At 45.1% G+C, this 20317-nt stretch overlaps 1 protein-coding gene across 1 annotated transcript in view; it reads right to left on the reverse strand.

Moving 5' to 3' along the window:
• LOC128880942 (division abnormally delayed protein) overlaps positions 1 to 20317 on the reverse strand; it is a 47330-nt gene that overhangs the window by 17797 nt on the left and 9216 nt on the right. The window contains exons 3-4 of the mRNA XM_054131536.1: positions 14679 to 15249; positions 14087 to 14288 (exon numbers count right to left, since the gene is read on the reverse strand). Of these exons, the coding sequence (XP_053987511.1) occupies positions 14087 to 14288; positions 14679 to 15249 (773 nt within the window). The remainder of the gene's footprint in view (positions 1 to 14086; positions 14289 to 14678; positions 15250 to 20317) is intronic.

The following is a 20317-nucleotide window of genomic DNA, read 5'->3' on the forward strand; positions in this document are numbered from 1 at the left end:
AGCGTTTAGCTGTCGAACGTCGCGTCGGCATCGAGGCAACGACCAGGCCCGAAGAAATAATTGTTCCCCATAGTTTTCGACGCGGTAGCTCGTTCCCGATAATCGCTAGTGTCAGTACGAAATCAGAACATTCTCGTTACGTGATCATCAGCGGTGACGGTAGAAAAATACAACCAAACTACTCGGGGAAATCCTGCGACTGCGATACCACTCTCTCGTTTGCATACTGGTAGGATGGCCCTGGGAACAATCGATACCGAGATCGATGTTACCACGAAATCTGGCCGACGAGGGTGGCGGGGGTATCGATAACGCCATTTCGATAACGAGACGAGAGGGTGAACGAACGAGATCGATGCCGGTGTAATCGAGCAACGTGCGTATCATTAACAGGGATACCACGTGAAATCTTACTGTTGGCTGGTAATGCGATATTTCTTACGTGTTGCGACGGTGATTCGTTTAAAGCCTCTTCTATACTTCCTTCCTCCCCCGACAGCCCCTTCTCTCGCTTCCTCTGTTGCCACCTACGCCGACGAGTCTTTCTCACAGGTGAGTCATGGCTAAATGGTAATCGAACTTGCGAATTCGATCCCATGGGAGACCGCGGTAGGAACGACTTTCAGGCTGGGGTTGGGACTTGTCGTCGAACAATACCCGTCACCTGATTTTACCAAATCTTTACCAACTAGCTGTCCTAACTAAAAATTAATAACAAAATGGACGTTACATTTTCGCAAAGCATGCAAATTGTAAAAGGATATCTCGATTTCTATACCCTTTTTTATGAAAAGGAATATAGACGCAAACGATATTAAGGTACGCGAGATGTTCGATGGGAGATGTACATATGCACATGTATACGTACTACATTCGATATTGGATGAAGGCTTTATAGGTTACAGACCCGAGAAACATGAATACACTTATCGATGCAGAAATAATATATGCTAAACGAGATACATTTTTTTAGTTATACGTACTTTTACTCGATCACGTTACCTACCTATCCTACCTATCGCACCTATAGGAAATGTCGAGTATTTCAATTCCTTCCGGCGACAAGTGAAAGTCGGAATTTAAGAGATTCATACCGCTACGATAGGCATTCAAAAAACTCCTGCAGAGAGCGTAAGCCCTGTCTTTCAATGCCGATGAATAACGCATCCTGCTCTACCTACGAAACAATACCACTCCAAAGGTCCTCAACTACCCGCGCTTATGTTCTGTCCAGGCGAGTCGAGTCGAGTCGACTCGTGGGCAAGAATATACAACACCGCATCTATTCGAGCTTTTTTCGTCTCGTATAATAAGCCGAACAAACGTCAATCTCTGTATATTCGTATCTACGAAATTTTACCTGTACAAAACAGTACGTTTAGACGCAAGTGTAAAAGACAAAATATTAGTAGACAAGAACAGGAACGAGGCTCGCATGGACTGTTCGCATACAAATTCCTCAAGTTAACTGGATTAAAGCCGGAATTTGAAGGATTCCCATCGCGGCATACCAGACGTTTATTAAGGCAGCACGTTATACGCGTTCCTCGACTCAACAATGTTAACGCATAATAACGTCCTCTTGCTTCTCGAAAGCGTCTGGAAAGGTGTCATCGTTGCGTATACATCGGCAGAGACAAGTTTATTTCATGACAGACTTCTATTAGCCCGGTAACTTGGATGCGAAAGCAGACAGAGAACACGGAGGAATCGCCGAGCTGTTACTTCATTCTCTGTATTAGAGCCCGTTACTCTGGGGCTGTCGGCAGGTGTGATTCTCCACGGATCACGTGCCAAGGTAGACGAAACCGACGCGACGATGCGATGGGATCGATTCTAACAATAAAAAGAATCTGTTTTTCGTTTCGCGAAAAAAAGTAAAACTAATTATGTAATCGTGTTAGATTATACTTTTGTATACCTAAGAATACCTTGACCAGCGCACAGCAGCGCACAATGTCTGGACCGACTATTTGGGTTTATAATTTTTATCGATTTAAGTTTATTGTATTCGCAACGCTAGGTGCCGTTCTCGTTAAGGGTTAATCGTCTGCATTATTCATGATTATCGATCCATCGTGTTACGCATCTTTCTAACGTAATCGTGGATCGCAATAACGAAAGCAAACATTCGTCCCTTTCCATCAACGGGGTATTAATAACGGATAACTATACGGATAGCTTTATTGCAGTAATAAATATCGATTACCGTGAGAAATAAAATCATTCCAGATTCCATTCATAAGTCGTTAACCCCGTTCACTGATAAACGAAGCTGCGAGTAGAGCGATGTTAAGCATGGAGAACCAACGTCGAAATTCGATAAGGTAAGCTCTGGTTCTACCGTGAAATTAATTTGTCTGTTTCAGCCAGTTTGGCCACAGTCGAAAGCCTCGTTTATCAACTTGACGTTGTTTAAACCGACTTGATTTGTGCAGATACAAACGAGATAGGTCCCTCCGACGAGAACAATTCTAACACGTACACTGAAGTATTTGAATTTCCTTCTTTTATTATTCAGCCCCCTTCGAGTTGCCGCAATTAAACTGAGATACAGTTAACGTTAACTGTACGACTATCACTATATGTATAAACTATCTTCCTGTCCAACTTGTTATATTTAACCCGTAACTCGTCTCCGCTGTCTACTTTTGATGTCAATCGTGTCGATCGAACTCGATCTCGATAAATTTTAATTCGGCCACTCGAAGCGCACGGACGTTCTAATAATTCAACTTTCACATCGAGTTTCCCAGCTACGGCATGTTTCGCCACTTGAAGGGAAACTCGAGACCTAGGGAACTGCATTTCCAAGTCACGTCACTGCTCGACGTGACTCCAGAGGAGAAGTTGTTTAACAGACTGTCGCGTAACGCGTAACCATCCCTATCCTTCGGTCAGTTGGATAAAGAAGAAAACGAGAGGAACAACGACAGCCCGATTACTCACCGGTACAAAGTTCCGCCAATTGAACCGCGTTGACGTCAGAGACGCTCATCCATCGGTTAGCATACGTTCTTCGACTTGGCGCAAACTACTTGGCGGAAAACTAATTTCAAGTATACAAACATACGACACAAAATATTTTCGAATAGTATCGGCAACTGTTGTGCCGACGGAAAATAAATTCCATTCTTCCACTTTACGGATGTTACGTTTTACGTTACGGTCAACTTTGTCTAACCAATTAGTCGACGCCGCGCCGCCGCCTCCACACATTCTACTTACTCCCGGTACATATAGATACTATTAGCGTATGCATATTTCCTCCTCTGACTCTGATTGTGAATTCGATGGTCGATGGTTGAGCGGATTCTGAAAGATGACGAAAAAATTACCCAAACAAAGGTCGTTCCTATTATCGAGCCAACAATTTGTTGACTAGCAATTTCCCAGTAGCCATAAATGTTGCTAGCTCCAACTCTCTATTAATTACCCTCAAACTCTAAAATCGGATTGATTTAGGCCAAGAATTCGATTTACCCAATTTACAAGAATTAAAAGCGAGCATGCCGGCCGGCTCGGCCAAGATCATGAGCGTCAAAACCTTCCGACAGAATTAACCGCAATCGCGAAACTTAACAACGTGGAAACGATGGTCAAAATAGTCGAGCGACTAATTCGATTCCTTCACTTAACGTGGCGCGAAAGGCGACACGACGAATGGAATATCTTATGAACACTAGAAGTGACCGTTCGTCAACTAAACTATTTTATCTTCCTTTGTAAATATATCTATGTGTATTTACGTTCGCAAACGTTGACGGTGGCGATGATAATTTGCTTCGTATCTGTTCTGCTATCTTATTCAACTCTCAGTTTCTGCTCAACGTCGGTATGCGACCGCAGCTCGTGGTCCTTCCGAGGCTTTCTCGTCGTGTAACTGCGACGCACTACTACTATATGAAACCGCAAATTAATGCGATACAGTCGGTAGACGATAGGGTCATAGAGGGATGTAAAATCAATGCAAAGCAATATATTCCTTATACCTAGCTAGGTAAGCTTAAACCGCTCGGTTTATCCTTTGCGCGAAACAGGTAAAGAAAATAAATGAAAGTGAATACCAGTGCATAGCAGTTGAGCCGGTTTTCGTTTTCCAGTTGCAGAAGTAAGTAACGTTTATTTGGCAAAAGTTGGATCGACGAATGCGCAGCGACGTGCTAATATTCAAGCGCGAACGAGCTCTTTTGAAACGACAAAAGAGAAGAGAAGAGAAGAGGCGCCGTGAGAAAGAGGAACGAAGAACAGATAGAAGAACGAAAGGAAGATGCAACGGCAAACAGGACGAGGGGGTGGAGGAGAACACCACCCCGCGGCGCGCCCATTGCATTCCACGCATCCTTCGCCGCTGCAAGCCGCTTTGACTCGCCGACCGTAGTCGAGGATCGAACTCGCATGCTATCGATTGTAGGTATTTTGCAGGGCCGACAATGCTTCTACTCCGGTCTGGCTCGACTCGCTCCTGCTTTACTTCGAGACTTGGGCCTCGAGGTCGAGGTCTGCCTTTCGAACTTCATTTCTCCAACGTTTCTCTGTCGTCGAGTGAACCGCATTCTTTCGAGATTTACCCTCTCCCATCGACGCGGTCTCCGCGAATTCGTTCGTCTTCGTGTTCGCGATACGTTAGAAAACCGTAGCACCGTTACGTCAACTAATCGGAGGACGAAAGTGTGTCCATGTCGATACGTCGATACGTCGATACGTATGTACATGTATGTACTAGGTATGTATACCTGCACTTCTCGACTCGCAATTTTACGAAAAATCTGGATAACACAGCGACGCAACTACGAGTGTTCCTAACTATAGTCACGGGTTGTATACGTTTCCACGGATCGATCGTAGCCTTTACTATTTTTTCCGCGCTATATTTTGCAAGAAAACCTCTGGTTCGAAGCCAGCTGGTACGTTCAACTCCCACAATCGATTCTTAGAATACTTTCCGTGACGATATTTCCGAGATAGGTGTTCTATAAGCATTCACGATAAAATTCATATGTCTCGAGATAACAGCGATCGAACATTGCACCCTGATTTCGTTTCCAAGTATTCGCACTGTAACCGAGGCAGGTTACACGCTTTGTTTTCTATTGTAGTTTGCAGCCAACACGATTTACCCTTAGTAACATATAATATTCAACCGTTATCGAATTCTATCCAAGTCGAGCACGGCACATGGCCTTCTCATTAATGCCAGTCAGTCGCAGAACCCAAGTCGCATAGACAGCGTACACTAGCTCGTTACCGACGGTTCGGTTCGTTCGATCTCTGTGAACCACGATAGGCTTTTCTTCTCTTTCCGTCTTTCCTATTTCTACTGCGACAAAAGTGGCCCGAATCGACTGAAAATCCACTCGTAAGCCTGTCTCGATTCAAATAGAACGTAGTTGCTGAAATCGATTTCCTTTGGTCTGCAACTATTAAGCCTCTTTTCGAGAGGATGGCCAACAGGTCTGACCTTTCTATACGGATAAATGTCTTCGTGGTTCGTGTGTAATCGTGTTACGGCCAAACGATCCGAACGGGATAATCGAGGCGAAAAAGAGACACGTTGATTCGGTTGCTAGGATCAAACGTGCAACGGATTTTATATACGTAGTTGAGAATACCGCGAGATGAAATTCAAAGTGTCTGTTTTTCGAGATAAAATACGACCGCTGATTCACTCGAGGCTTGGCACCGCGAGACCGTTTCATCTCACGACGAGCAGCCAAACTAATGGCGCCACGAAGAACCGCCAATACGGCGCGGCACGACGCACCGACGCCGACGTTTCCTTGCGGTGCCGTTAGTTTCCATGCTCGCCATGCGCTGAAACGATCGCGATGTCTAGCTCTGATCTAATCGAGCTAACGAAAGCAAAGTGTTCGAGTTAATTGCAATGATTCGAGAATAAAGGAAAAATGGTTATTCAATTTTTTGACGGACGAAAAAGGGCGGCAAGAACGAGATAAAACGGAAAGAGGAGAACATGTAATCATCCCGATGCAAGTTTGTCGATCGTTTGGATAAATCGTCGTTGATACGTCCGCAGTCACATGGCAACAGCAATTTCTCGTTTGCCATTCTCCCACTTTCCTCTTAACCCTCTCCATCGGTTATTCTATACTCCGTCCTGGTCCCTCTCGACTGTCTGGCCGGCCGATTAATGAGACGGATGAGGATGGAGCACGCGGTCAGACGGAAAAGAAAGAGGAACGACGAAAAGAGAGTCTAATAGGGGGAAAAAGGTGGGCGAATGAAAAAAAGATACTTTCATGAGACAAGGTAAAGAGGTACGAAAGAGGGAGGATCGATAGAGACAACGAGAGCCTCGAAAAGGTGAAGAGAAAGAGATAGACCGAGAAAGGGAACAGTTGGATGTGTGCGAGGTTCCTTCGAGTATAACAGGTTCGCCCGAGCTCTCTTTTTAAGGAAGACTGTCTCTCCTTCTTCGGATAATAGCGCACGCGAGTGTCTCTCTGTCTAGGGATGGGATCAAATTTAATATGTACTCGCGCATCAAACAAGATTCCTTCAATTAATATAGATTTCACCAATCGATCGATCGATGAACCAATAAAAGAGGACGCAACGTAAATTCAAACTTGTTCGATTAAACAACTACGTGTATCTAGGCTACGACGCGACGCCAACGCCGCAATAAATTTACACAGTCGCGTCAAAGTCAAGTTTAGGTGTTACCGAGGTGACGTTCGATAAGGGTTAACAGAACAATGTATTTGACAGGTGTTTGGATTATTTTGTCCAGCTCCTGTAGGTACCGGGTAAATAAGGTGTTTGATCCCATCGCTATCTCAGTCCCGCTGCGCGTGCACGCAAACACATTCGAACATGTTCCTTTCCGTTCCTCCGTATAGCTTGGCTTCCTTTGAGTTTCGCGTGCCAACGACCAACATCAGGCCTGGTCCCCGTCTCACCGGGACTCGATATGTGTCTTTTGGGAATTCAAGCTGCGGCACTCGAAGAACCCGGTTGCCTCGAGACACCCTGTAACACCGGTAGTTATCGAACCAAGCAAATTTCTCATCCCTCGAGAAATTATCGATCCGCATATCGGGGCAATTAAAAAGATTGCAAGGTGGTCTCGACTGTTTATCGGCTCGTGGTTCAAACTTGGCCAACGTTCTCGCGAACATACTCGACCTCTCGATCGACTAGTTTCCAGATATACAACTATATAGATATAGATCGCAGTGTTAAATTCTGCTTCAAGTGTCTCCGCGTTACGTACAATTTTCCAGACGCCATGATGCTTCGATGGCTATCCAACGTGTTCCCTGCAGTACTGGAAACTTGCTCGACTCGAGTGCCGGTTTCTAACACGATCGATCGATCTCTCTCGAGTACTTTGAAATTCCATCCTAAATCGGGGACACTGTCACGTTCGTAACGTTCGTAAACTGTGCCAGACTGTTTGTTCGAATGTTCAAGTTTGACCAACTTGTACGCGCAAGGACGTCCGTAGTCCGTACAGAAATCCATTAAACTTTTCGCGATGCTCATTTGTAACCGTATTTACGAGATTGCTCTTCTTTGCTTCCGTTTTCCTCTTTCTGCGAACGAGATACAGATTGGAAAATCGTTGCGCGCAATTATTCCAACTAGGCACCGAAAATACCGATGGAGGAATGGGTCATTGATTCCTCGGGCGGCATCGTGCCAATACTTCTTCTTCCACCACCTCTTCGGGTTCGTTTTCCTTTTTTTTTTCGGCGGTCTCTACGCGTCGTTCTTCGTGGGTCGTGGATGCCGGATGATTATATCGGCCGCGTAGGAGGCTGGAGCGAAGCCAGGAAAGTCGCGGCTAAGTCCGCTATACCTACGTAAACTCCATCAAACGTACAAACACCCACATAAACAACGAAAAAATATTTATTGCTTGGCCTGAAATCGAGTCTCCCGAAGATACAGTTTCCCGAACTTGTACATCACCGTGGACGAATATACCCGAATACCTTGACGAGTTTATCAGAATTTGTTCTTCTAAAAATCTTTTGTTCGCGTTACAATCGGAACAGAAACACAGCACTGTAATCAATCGATCGATCTACGAGGTTCCGAATTCGCGTTGCCTTAGCCTCGCCTGAGATGTTGTCGTCGAAACTTTGATTGTCTCGGAAATTCGGTTATAGATGTATGATTGTACATCGAGATACGCTCGGAAACGTCATGGTCAGAATTTCGGTTGTTTCGGAAATTCAGTTATAACTCTGTACCGAAATAAAAATTATTACCCATTTGGATGGTTATCGCTTCGGGTATTACAATCGAAATCACAGCAGCTTGCGTTTCAGTTTTGACGTAAAGTTTTCTTGGTTTCGGCACCGATATGTTTGCCACGGTTATAATTTTAATACGTTCGGCCAGCGGGCAAATGCAACGCATCAGCGATAATTATCGCTAGGACACTGGATATCCAAACAACGATAGACTCCTAATTAAGATACTGTTACGCCGCGGCCATGCCGAGCCACATCCATCGACGCGCATAGGCAAATGAATCGACAACTCCTAGAGAAATCGTCTGGTCTATCTGTGCATCTATCAGCCAACTAAATTGCTGTACACAGACCACGATTATCCGAGAGTATACGGCCCAGACGTATTACGTTTCACGTTTAATTAACCGACAGCCTCGATACCATGTAAATGCGCATATGCAAATCAAGCAATAATCTCTCGACTATCCAGTTTCAATTAATTAATGAACGTTAAAGTGAGAATTGCAACGATTTAATGATTTCTCCGATCGATTCCTACCGTGACTTTGGCGATCATCCTCGTACTCTCGTATACCTTGATCCAATCATACCGAGAGTTTGGAATGGGGCAACCAGCCACAATGGAAAATATTAAGATTTTCGAACGGAACAGACTCTACAAACGGAGCGTCGATCGGAATGGCATGGCACGCGTGCGAATAAAAATGCAGAAGACCATTCTCCGGTTAAGAGGACAACGAGCATGCACCCTGGCGAGGTCCTCGCGGTTCTCGATATTCTTTTCCGCGCACGTATGACGACGGCATGACGTCGGTGCACCAAATTGAATTCGACTGCGAATTCTTCGACAGTTCACCGGGCAGTTCCATCTCTCCGTGATATGAAATGTCGACATGATCGTGCCAGAACGACCGAAATGGTCCATTCGTTCCATTGCGGATAAAAGTAAACGTTAACCATATCAAGGATTTCTCGAATTGACACGATCCAGATTCCCTATTGTCCTCGTCGAATAAATTCAGCGAGCACCGATAGAAATTCCAGACGAAGAAGAAGAGCGAGCAAAAGTCTCGAGGTAGAGGGAGAAAGGTAACGCCGAGCACCGAGCACCGAGCGCCGAGCGCCGAGCGCCGAAGACCTTCGTATTGTATGGAGATAAGGGAAAACAAAAAAAGGGGCAAGAATCCAGACGGCGAGGAAGAGGAAAGGAGGAACACTGGGAATAATAACGAGAGATTATGATTCCTTTGCTGCAACCGTGGATCAAAAGAGACGCGAGCTTCTTTACTTGTTCGCTCGTCCAATTAACGGAACGCTCGAGAAAAGCGCCCATAGAAATCATTGGGCGCGATCAAGAGTACAGGAAACGAGGTCTATAGGCGATGCCATTCGTACGTAACAATGCTTTGTATGCCGTTCGAGGCAATAATCGATCGTTGAATAACTGTTGTTGTAATCAAAGATAATGTTCGCGTTACAAGTACCGAGTGGAAAAGATTAAAGGCGCGCAGGAATAATAACCGCCTTTCGGATCCAATTGATCGATTTGGTTCTCGAGTCAGACATCGCTCAGACGTCGAGGATGCCATTTAAACGCTATAAATCTAATGACCGTGAAAGTTATTATCGCGACGATATAAAATTATTTTGAAATGTTATTCAATCGTCCTTCGGTTATACTTGTCAAATTTACTGGCTTGCATAAGTCGATTACACTTATCACGCATAGAGAGGGTGCATAAAATCGTTTCCGCGGTGATACACCATTTTACTCGATAATGAAATGATTTAATAAAAAACATAATAGTCTTGTTCTTCGACTCGAAAGTTTATCATATACCGGGTATCCGGCAAAGGTTTGTTTTTTGTAGGTATTTAAGCTGCGAATAAAGAGTTTGATCAGCAGAAATGGGAATAGGACCCGTGACTTTCGACTCGTTTTTAAGGAAATTGTCGTAAGGGATTCCTCGAGATCGGCGCGGCGCGGACGGTCCCGATCCAATGACCGAGGGTCTGATTGAATTTTCGCGGAAATTAGCAAGAGCGAGCTCGAAGAAGGTTGAATAACGTGAGGAACCGCGAGAAGCTGAGCCGTTCGAAGACAGGTATACGCATACCTACACAGAGAAACTTGCTCGAAGGACGCGGAGTGAATAATAATGAGAGACACCGGCCCGCGAGAACACCACCTCGGGCGTCTTTTCGTAAAAGGGCCGTTAAGGTGCTACTTTAACGATCTCTCAGGCCCTCGTCGCGTCGGGGTGGGGCCAAAGGCCACGTGGAATGCAGACACGTAATGCAAGCAGAATGCGCTCACGGTCCGCCGCCACGCCGCGCCGCGCCGCGCCGGCCCGGGGAATTATTGCTGGATTCGAGAGGACCCACGGGACCCCCTGGGCGTGGGTTTCAAACAGGTACACGTACATAAGCACAGCCCACCTGAGTATCCGTAGCGACCGCGACCGCGACCGCTCGTTTTCTGCAACCTGCATACCAACCAAAATCTCAAACTCTGCTCGCCTCGTGTATTACCGATCATTTTCAACCATTACAGAAGCTCTCTTCTTCGATCTTCAAAATTTATATCATCTCAATTTTGTTTGTTTCACAGATGAAAAACTGAGTATGTGTCGTGCAACGCAAAGATATATTAATAATTTCGAGATGTGCAGCAGGAATTCCGTTCCCCCGGAATGCTTTTGGAATACCACGCGTTCCGTGTGCGCCGCGCCGCGCCGCGCCGGCGCGGGCGTAACGATTGCAAATGGAATCGATATGAATCGATCTTTTGGCTTCCCATCGAGGACAAAGGCGAGCCCGAATGATTCAGTGGCCATGTGCGTGTATACGTGTGCGAACAGACCAAGAAAAAGAATAAAAGTGGTACTTTTTGTACGGTCCGGATCGACGTGAAATCAGGAGGCTGCGAGCCTATACATACCTGGAGAGTCATCTCGACGATCATGCAAATTTATACACTCGCAGACAAAAGTTAAGAAATATGTATACAATGTCCGCAACCTGGCTTGTGGATTACGGTTTGGTCCAGCCGAATAATATGCACGAATCGTTACGAAGGATTTAGGAAGCAATTTCGACTCGTGCCCCGAATTTGTTCGTTCGGTCGCGGCTCGCCGCGCCGCGGCCGTAGAGCACTAGAGCAGGCAAGATAGAACCGAACCACTCGATTCGAACCACTTGCGAATCGATCCGATATCGCACCCACGGGACACTCGGACATATAGAGAAGGTCTTTTCCTTTCGAACGAGAATTGGCCCTGTCGTCCTTTCTACGTTCACGTTCTGTGAGAAAGTTTTAATTGCGTTCCACGTGCTGGCACCTACGTCGACGCGAACCGAGACCAAAGAAAAGACTGAGAAAGAGTAGGTGGGCCCACCAGAAGAGACCGAATAGCCGAAGAAACGTCAACAACGAGAAGCAGAGATATTACAACCGAGGGAAATCGAAAGAAAGATTCGAGGGAGTGTTTTACTCCGGCACTTTGAAAAAATCGATTTTAGGCCTTTATCTTGCAGTCTGAGCCCTTGAAAACAAAACTCTCAAGGCAGCCGCCAAGGTACAGAGGAAAGAAACAAGTTTATGGTCACGAGAGAGCGCGATGAGTTTCTAATCGTTGGGTACCGATGAAAATGCTAATATGCCGTTAGTCCCGCTCGACGGAGCGTGTAAGTCGCTCAGGTTGCACTATTCCCTTGCTCGACCTGGATAACGCTATTCTATCGCTCGCTTCTGCAAAGTAAATCAGCTCTCGCGCCAATGGCATTCATCGTTCGGTTTACGACGGTCGTCGAATTATATCGTAGACGAAGGTAGATATCGATATTTTCACGCCAACAATTATCTTTTCTAATAAAATAATACGAGTAAAGAAATTAGGGGCGCTCGCCTCTTCTGCTTCTGCTTCTGCTTTGGCATAACCCTAGTCACGCATCGCACATTTTTTACGATATCGCGCATACTTATTATATATACATTATATTATGTACTCTAGCCGTCGTCTTTTAAATCGTTCCTTCTTGCCATCTTCTCGATACGAGTCGTTCAAAGTGCATTGTTACGACGCCCTTGGTGTCACGCGCCTATCGCGCGCACAATATACGAAACGATACGGCAACCGGAGTTGGATGATCGCGCGCGTCGAAATTTATAACGTCTATTCATTCCGCTTCTTCTGGCCGATGCTTCCTCCCCGTTTGCAATATTTTTCATCATTCGGACTTGCATGCATTTTCCATTTCGACGCTTACACGTTCATCATTCGACAGAAAGAATCGCGGCCTTGGAACGAAGCTGCTGATCGACGCATCCAACAACCGATACGCGCTCTCTCGCGAAAACAGATACTATTTTTACTAACGAATATTCGATAGTATTTAGATTTACGATAGAACATCTTTCGTCAACCAAGACGTTAGAGGGGACTACGCTCCTGTAGAGATCGCTAAATCTTGAGAAAATATAGCGTAGCGTATAAACTGTTTCAACAGCGTATCAAACGCAAACCCGACGTTGCATGTCGCACGTTACACACTCGTTCGATACCTCTTAAAAATGAACATTTTCATCTACCTGTTCTCGCTTATGCGACATTACGTCATATATGGAACATTCTAATCACTTTTTCTTTGGATTTCTTGTACGAGATGTCATCGAGCCTGCAATATACATATATGTATGTATATGCTGGAGTATACGACACGTTAATTTAAATATTGCGGATAATTCGTTTGACTCGGATCTGTTTAAAAGACGCGATAAGGAATAATTGACCCAATTGATATGTATAGACTTCTCTCGGTGAATATCTAAAATAGAAACTGGTACAGAAATGAAATGTCTGTAACTTCAACTGTCAAAGATAAATACGAGAAACCCGGCGATCTTTGACCGACAAATGCAAATAGCAAAACCATTGGTAGTCAACCTAAATACAAACTGAAAATCTCTTCTCGCGATATGAATAAACTATTTTATTTGTATAATTACCAGTCACGATACGAAATAAAATAGACCATTTACCGTTTATTACCCCAAGTAAGATATCAGAGCCAGCACTGGCCGACGCGACGGTTATGTTCGTTCGAAACGCATCTTTTGAAAACTTTGGACCGCTCTGGGAAAGTTCACGCCTATATCGTGCACGACCCTAAATTCAAGATTACGCGAAGGTGCAGTTTCCGCAAACTTCTCGCGATCATTTATATTAACAGCCTCTAATCCGCGAGGGATTTGATATATGGCGGCCGCAAATTCCCTCTGCCCGCTTCGCTCCTAAATAAAAAGCAAATTTATGGAAATACGTACATAGAATGCGCACCGGAGCGGCGCATCATGTTCGTTCCGACGAGTTCCAAGCGTTCCTCGCTGCCGGCGGCGCTAATGTCGATAACAATGAAAAGAAAAATATACCGTGGACAAGTCCGCAGGTAGACGTCGCGATGCGAATCGAGACTGACAAAAGGATCAAAAGGATCGAAAGAATTCTTGGACGGTGGTCGAGAAATCGCGTGGAACGGTCGCCATAAGCGAAGCCGTTTATTTTACCAAGGAACGCCGAAATTTTTTTAGACATATCTCCGTTTCTCTAGATACCTGGTGAATTCAACTACTATACGTATTACAAGCGCATAAAACGTGAATGATGTAGATTTTCGTACCGAAAAATGCTGTTACAGACGAATAATGCAGGTACTTTCGAACGACATAGGCGTAGCCATACGTTTAGTGGAAAGTCGTGTACGTAAAAGCGAGGTAACCTACGAGGCAGATAGAAGATTCATATCGCGTAGACGATAGATATTACGAGTGCGTTAGATTCCTTTTGGCGGGTACTGACCTTCTCCTCGAGCGCGGGCCCGTTCTCCATTGCGTGCATAATAGCATCGGAAATGCGGGTGTCCAATTGTCTGACAGCCTTCTCGGCATTCAGGCCCAACGGATCGTTACGACCGTCGACCGCCACAACAAGCCTCTCGACCGTTTCCACGTAACCGGACCACGCGAGGTCCAGTTCGGATGCTGGTTCCGTCAAGCAGCCTCTGCAATCAAATTATTTTTAACTTGGACCGCGTCTCGTTCCATTCATCTCGAACTATTTATTTTCTACGATGCTTATCTTTAGCGATATAATTCGCAGAATATAATTTTTGTTTAGCCAGCGTATACCAGCAACCGTAAAGAAGCCAAGTTGGATATCGAAATAGTGCGATCAATCGCGTCAAAGGCCTTACCGAAGGCGATAGAAATAGCGTCGAGCTGGAAACGGTCGTCGACCGTGGTTGATACATACACGTACATATAAAACACTGCGAGTTTCGTAGCAACCAATTTCCCGGATATAAATCCGTGGTGTTGGTTGGAATAGATTGGCGTTGAGAGTAGCAAAGAGGAAAGTTTGCGTTACGAGAATTGGATATGGTCGTGCTCACCTCATGACGTTAGTGCAGAATCCGCTGCAGGGTCTGACAGCGGGACCGATGCCCTTGCACCGCGGACAATAGGTCATCCTGAGGAGAGCACCGTAGCAGGCTTCCTGCTGAGGACTGGTACCGGAAAACAGGACGCTGTCGGTTCGATCGAGGACCGTTTTGCCAAGAGTCAATGCCTGCACGAGCACTCGCGTCGCCTCTAGGCTTTTGCTGACCGACTTTGAGATCTGCTTCGGTATGTCTCCGAACGGTTGAATTTCGTCCATCGTCTCGTACAAGCAGGTCTTAAATTTATCCGTGAAATCTTGCTCGTATTGGTGTGGGTTGACAGCGTTGTGGTACGCGATGGGGAACAGTTTCGTGAAGAACTCGATGAAGCGTTCTTGAAGCATGTCGCGGCTAAGAGGCTGCTGTAGCGTGTCCGGTGTATTGCTCGGTGACACGTAATCGACCATCGCCTGGTACAATGCTTTTATCGAAGGTTTGCTCAAAACCGCCATCGCCCGGTACACTTGATCGAACAGGGTTAACGTTTTGTTCTCCGACTGCCTCGCGAGCATCGTCACGGTCTCTGTAAACAAAAAATATCGTCGTTGCGATTAACCCCGAAAACTTTAATACCTAACACGTTGAAGTAAAAAGTGTATAAAATTACAAATCCATCATCGATCGGTTACATATATTTTACGATAATCGAGACATGGTACAGGTTATAGGTGTATGTATCGGGGATAGAGGGGAAAGGATCAAACGTGATTCAACGGGATCGCGGCAAAGAAATTCGATAAAATACTATCCAAACATCGAACGACCAAAAGTTCGAAAGCTACAGCGCGGCGAATACCTAGGAATTCCTCGTTGGTTAGTTCTCACAGTGAAAACAAATAACACCGTAATACACCAGCCATCCAAGACTAATGAACTTGGCTCGCACGGTGTAAACAGAGAGGACCATCTCGCGGACCTTCGAACGCTCAGTTAAAACAAATTGCCGACACACGAAGGGGCCAAATAACATTCTCTTCGACTTCTTCTTCCTTGAGAAATACCATAGACGACAGAGGAAATCGACGGCAAAGAGAAAGATAATGAAAGAAGAGGAAGAGAACGCGGGAGAAAAATCAGAAGCGGACAGGTAAAGAACGAGAGGAACAGAAAGAGAAACGAACGAACGAACGAACGGGTCCAACGAGCAAAAGAAATCGCAGAAAAATCGGAAAAAGAAAGGAGCAGCAGCGTCTCGGTAGGTACCAAGCCGATCGCGATCCGTCGAATCAACCCGTTACCGGGTACCGGCGTCATCTTCCTCTCTTTCTTCTCAAACTCTTCTTTTACCTATGTAGGTAGGTACCATTTCAGCGCTTTGCCTTCCTTCTCACTCTCGATGTTTCTTATCCCACGGCGCACAGAGGAAAGAGAGCTTCGGCATTCCTCTGACCGGTCATTTTATTTTAGCGCCACCGTGTGGGAGAGGACCTTTTTATCTCTCTCCCCCTTTCTCTCGGGCCACGCGGAATCCTCCTCTCGGTCTCTCCGAATGGTTTGGTGTTATTCGGATTCAGCGTCCACGCCAGGCCTTTCTTTCTCCTAGCTTCGAAGGCTTGTTTGTGCGCGGGGCCGATGGACGACGACGATGGTGTGCTTGCACGATTCCCAATGGTGGCCATGTTGCGGAGGACGCGACGAGACGGAGGGAGTGCCAAAGATACGTGGGAACTGTACCGTGCTGTTTCGTCCGTGGACCGGACTCGGAACAAGCTAAATTTCAACCAATTTTGCTTTCGATTCGAATTCGAGACCACCATTGGATATGGAAGCCCTTTTGGCATTCCAAGACCGCGCTTTCCTACCACCGACTTCTCCTAAACTCACAGGGTTCGGCTTCAAAAAACTATAAACAGACATACTTATTACATGTCGTATACAACGCTTTGCGATAGACACCGCAAGGTCAACATAATCGTCGCTACGAAAATAAAACAGCCGTTCTTTCTCCGAGTTTTAAGTATGAAATTGAATTAGAGCTTTGATCCATAAAAGAAATTTATGGGCGGAAAGTACGAGCGGTAAAAATGCGAAAAACGGAGCGTACTCGTACTTTTGTTTGGCACTGTATTACGAACTCGTACGTTCTCGTAATGTCGTTACTCTCCCATTACGAGCATATGTATATGTATACGCGTATATATTAATGTTACAATTAGAGTCGATTTACGTGTAATGTGTATCCGCGCATTGTGTCCGTTCTACATTTCTCGTTCGAACAAGTACAACGCGGCAAACAAGAATTCGTTTAACTGACGATGCGGATGGGCGTACAATTCATTCGACGATGTATTTCATTGGTTTCCTTCCAGTAGCTATTCTCGGAAAATTTGTTCAACTTTACAAGGTATAATAGTATTTGTAACGATTAATACGGAAAGATCAGCGTTAACTTAAAACCGAAAGGTCGAGAGACTATCGTGTGTTTTCGAACGGCATATACATGTATACCTGTACTGGGAGGGAAAATAGATGAAGATACGGCAGGTGTGTCATTCAAGCGTGCAAACGTAGACGGAACCTTCAGATTTTGTCGTATGCACGGAGCGTTCGCGCTGCGACCTGCGACGCCGACACTGGTGCAGTGGTTGAGTTTAATTACGTACGCATACGCAAAATGGGAAAAGAAAGAGGAGCCGCTTCGAGAGCTCGACGAAGAGCTCTTATCCGTTTCGAGTGGTCCCAAAGAGCGACGAACACGTCCACTCGTCGACAAGAGAATAATTATTACTGTAATAATCCGCGCGGTCTCTTAACACCAGACCCGATCAAGGGTTAATATTGGGCTAATTAATAATCTAATTTTCTGCGCCATTACGCTCGCTCGCTCGCCAGCGCACTCGACGAGATTAAAATTGATACGATTATACGCGAATTGCTTAGCGAATATCCATTTGCTCCCTCGCGAACCGTTCAAGATTCCTTCCAATTTTAACCCTTTCAACTCCGACACTTTTTCCTATACGCATACCGACTTCGCGATACTCTTCAACAACAGAATGGAACAGGACAGAGTTTGGCACTTTGCGATGCTTTGTTATGGATTTCGATCGACTCGAAAAATGCTGATAAACATTAATTGAATCGTTTTGCGCTTGTCGTGGTCACCGATAAGTAAACTTATCAGGTGTTTACAGACTTTTCCCTTTATCCAAACAAAAATATGTTTTTGGTGACTACAAATTACTTATACCACACTCGTGATATAAGCGGGTTTCGGACCGCCAACTTGTACGAGACTACGAGACTATGTTATCGTTTATCTAAATATAGATAAGGCCTATTCTCTTGGGAGTGTAAAGTCGTGCAGCGCGAAATTCGCGGAAGAACGCGACGTAATGAGACTAGGTGCATGTACGAAGGCAGTGTAGCTGACTCCGGTTGGTAAGCGTGCCTATATATTCGCCAGCGAGACTAACTTTATCGGTCGACCAACTCCTCCGTTCTTTGCCGATGCAAATCCGAAAATCCGAAAATCCGGAAATCCTACGTTAGTATTATATTTCACCTCCCTACCGATTCCTGGACGAGCAGCTCGGCGAATGCAAACGGTACAAATGCGGATTTGCGTTTAACGGCATTATCATATGTTCAAATAAATAAAGTCGAGAAAAGTCAACTTTGGTTCATTTTACTATCATTTTATCGTTATCCGGTTTAGACAAAATTCTCTTAATTCGAATCAGAAATAAATTACAAGACTAATTAAGAGATGTTTCTACGAAAGGAACAAAACTTGCGTTCCATTCGTTCCATCTCCATAAAACGTGAAATAACGACGTAAAAAGATTACTTTCGTTCAACTACTCATTAGCGAAAACTCATTAATTGTACGGAAAAAAAGAGAAGATGGGGCTCGGTTCAGATAAACGAGACTGGGTCTGCCTCATTGTGTAACGCGAAACAAAAGTTCTACTCCCTTCGTTAGGCATTTTTCGAAAGATGCGCGACCCATACCAAATAAACGTAAAGAAGAAATAAGAGAAAGATGTAGAATAAGCTAGCGACGCAACGACGACATGGGTCATCTCGCTTATCACGGGCTTAACTTTTAACTAGCCGTTTAGCTCCGTTACACACGTAAGCGAAGGCACAGGTACCACGCACACGATCGGGTTCACGCTACATTTTACAATACTATGATCGTACGTGTTACCTGATCACCCAACCGCTTTACCACCCACGTAAACTGCCTACAACCTTCTAGAATTGTACCGGTATCCAGGATTACCCTTGCCAAACAGGGAATCGAAAGGAAACTAGAGTCCTCTGAGAACGTTTTCAAGCTTATGGAATACCATTGCGTTCCTCGAGACTCGCCAAACATCCATAGTCCAATTTTTGTCCAGAAAATCCATCTTCTTACAACGGCTGAATATACAGAAGTCAATCGCGTGGGCTTGCTCGACTAAACGAATCGTCCCTCGAAGATCAACAAATTTTTACATGTTCAGAGATGCTTTGATACAAATAAAAGTTGGTCGCTGTTACTTCTCGAGATTCGATAAGGTTAAGCAACATCCGGAAACGCAAATAGTTTCGGCATCTTTTATTAACGGCAACGAAACTACTCGTCTCAAACAAGCACGTCGCGTCGATGAAATAAAATTTAATCATTGTTTCCTTCGAAGCGACTCGGACTTTCTGCTCGTTACATTAGTTACGCAAATGTTTGATTATCGCACGGTCAATAACGCCGATATTGGTTCACCATTCTACGTATACAAATGTGCGCGGATTAATTACAGCTTTTAGGAAGGATTTTCGAACGTAAATGCATCGCTGCTCGAGCTCGCGCGTTACAGGTTATTGCAAAATTCAACAGGGAATTCTAGCCAACTAACAGAATTTTCGAAAAATAAATTGAAAAGATGACCTTGCTTCTCGACACGACACTCTGTTTATCCCCTTTCAAAGTTATGCCGCGTAGATAATGCAAGCTTATTATTGGTCGATACTCTATCTATTGACCTCTGTTACAGATAAACGTAAATTTCGTGGCAAAATCGACTGTGTGAAAGAATTGTATGTACGAGATGGAAAGCAACTGGTATTATATTGATTAGTCGAACAGATTATAAATATATTTTTCATTGAACCTTCGAGGGCCGCGAATCGTTTCGATAGATACGTTTTTCTAATCGAGGACAACAGATTCGCGAGAATTCTCATTAGAGATGAGAACGAACCATTGTCCGCTTCTAAACCTGACTCGTATGAGATAGGCAGAATAGGCAGTGCTGCGACCGCTATGCGCTGTGCGCTGGGACAAAAAGAGAGAAGCCGGAAAAGAAGGCAGAAGCCTCGATTCTTTTTCCCATCCCCTTCCGTCACGGCAATTAATGGCCCACCAACGTTAATTGTCACCTCCGCCTCCGGTTTAATGGCATGAGTTACGAGCACGGCATTTTGCACATTTTCTCCGTTCCCATCGCGACGTTCTCTCGTCGTCTTTTCTTTCGCGAGATTACTCACCGCGTCAGCGAGACTCGATACTGGCGACTTCCACTCGTCCAGCTACGACCACGTTTCACTTCTCTCTCTCTCTCTCTCTCTCTCTCTCTCTCTCTCTCTCTCTCTCTCTCTCTCTCTCT

The sequence above is a fragment of the Hylaeus volcanicus genome, chromosome 1, assembly GCF_026283585.1.
Source record: "Hylaeus volcanicus isolate JK05 chromosome 1, UHH_iyHylVolc1.0_haploid, whole genome shotgun sequence".
In the NCBI taxonomy this organism is placed as follows: Eukaryota; Metazoa; Arthropoda; class Insecta; order Hymenoptera; family Colletidae; genus Hylaeus; species Hylaeus volcanicus.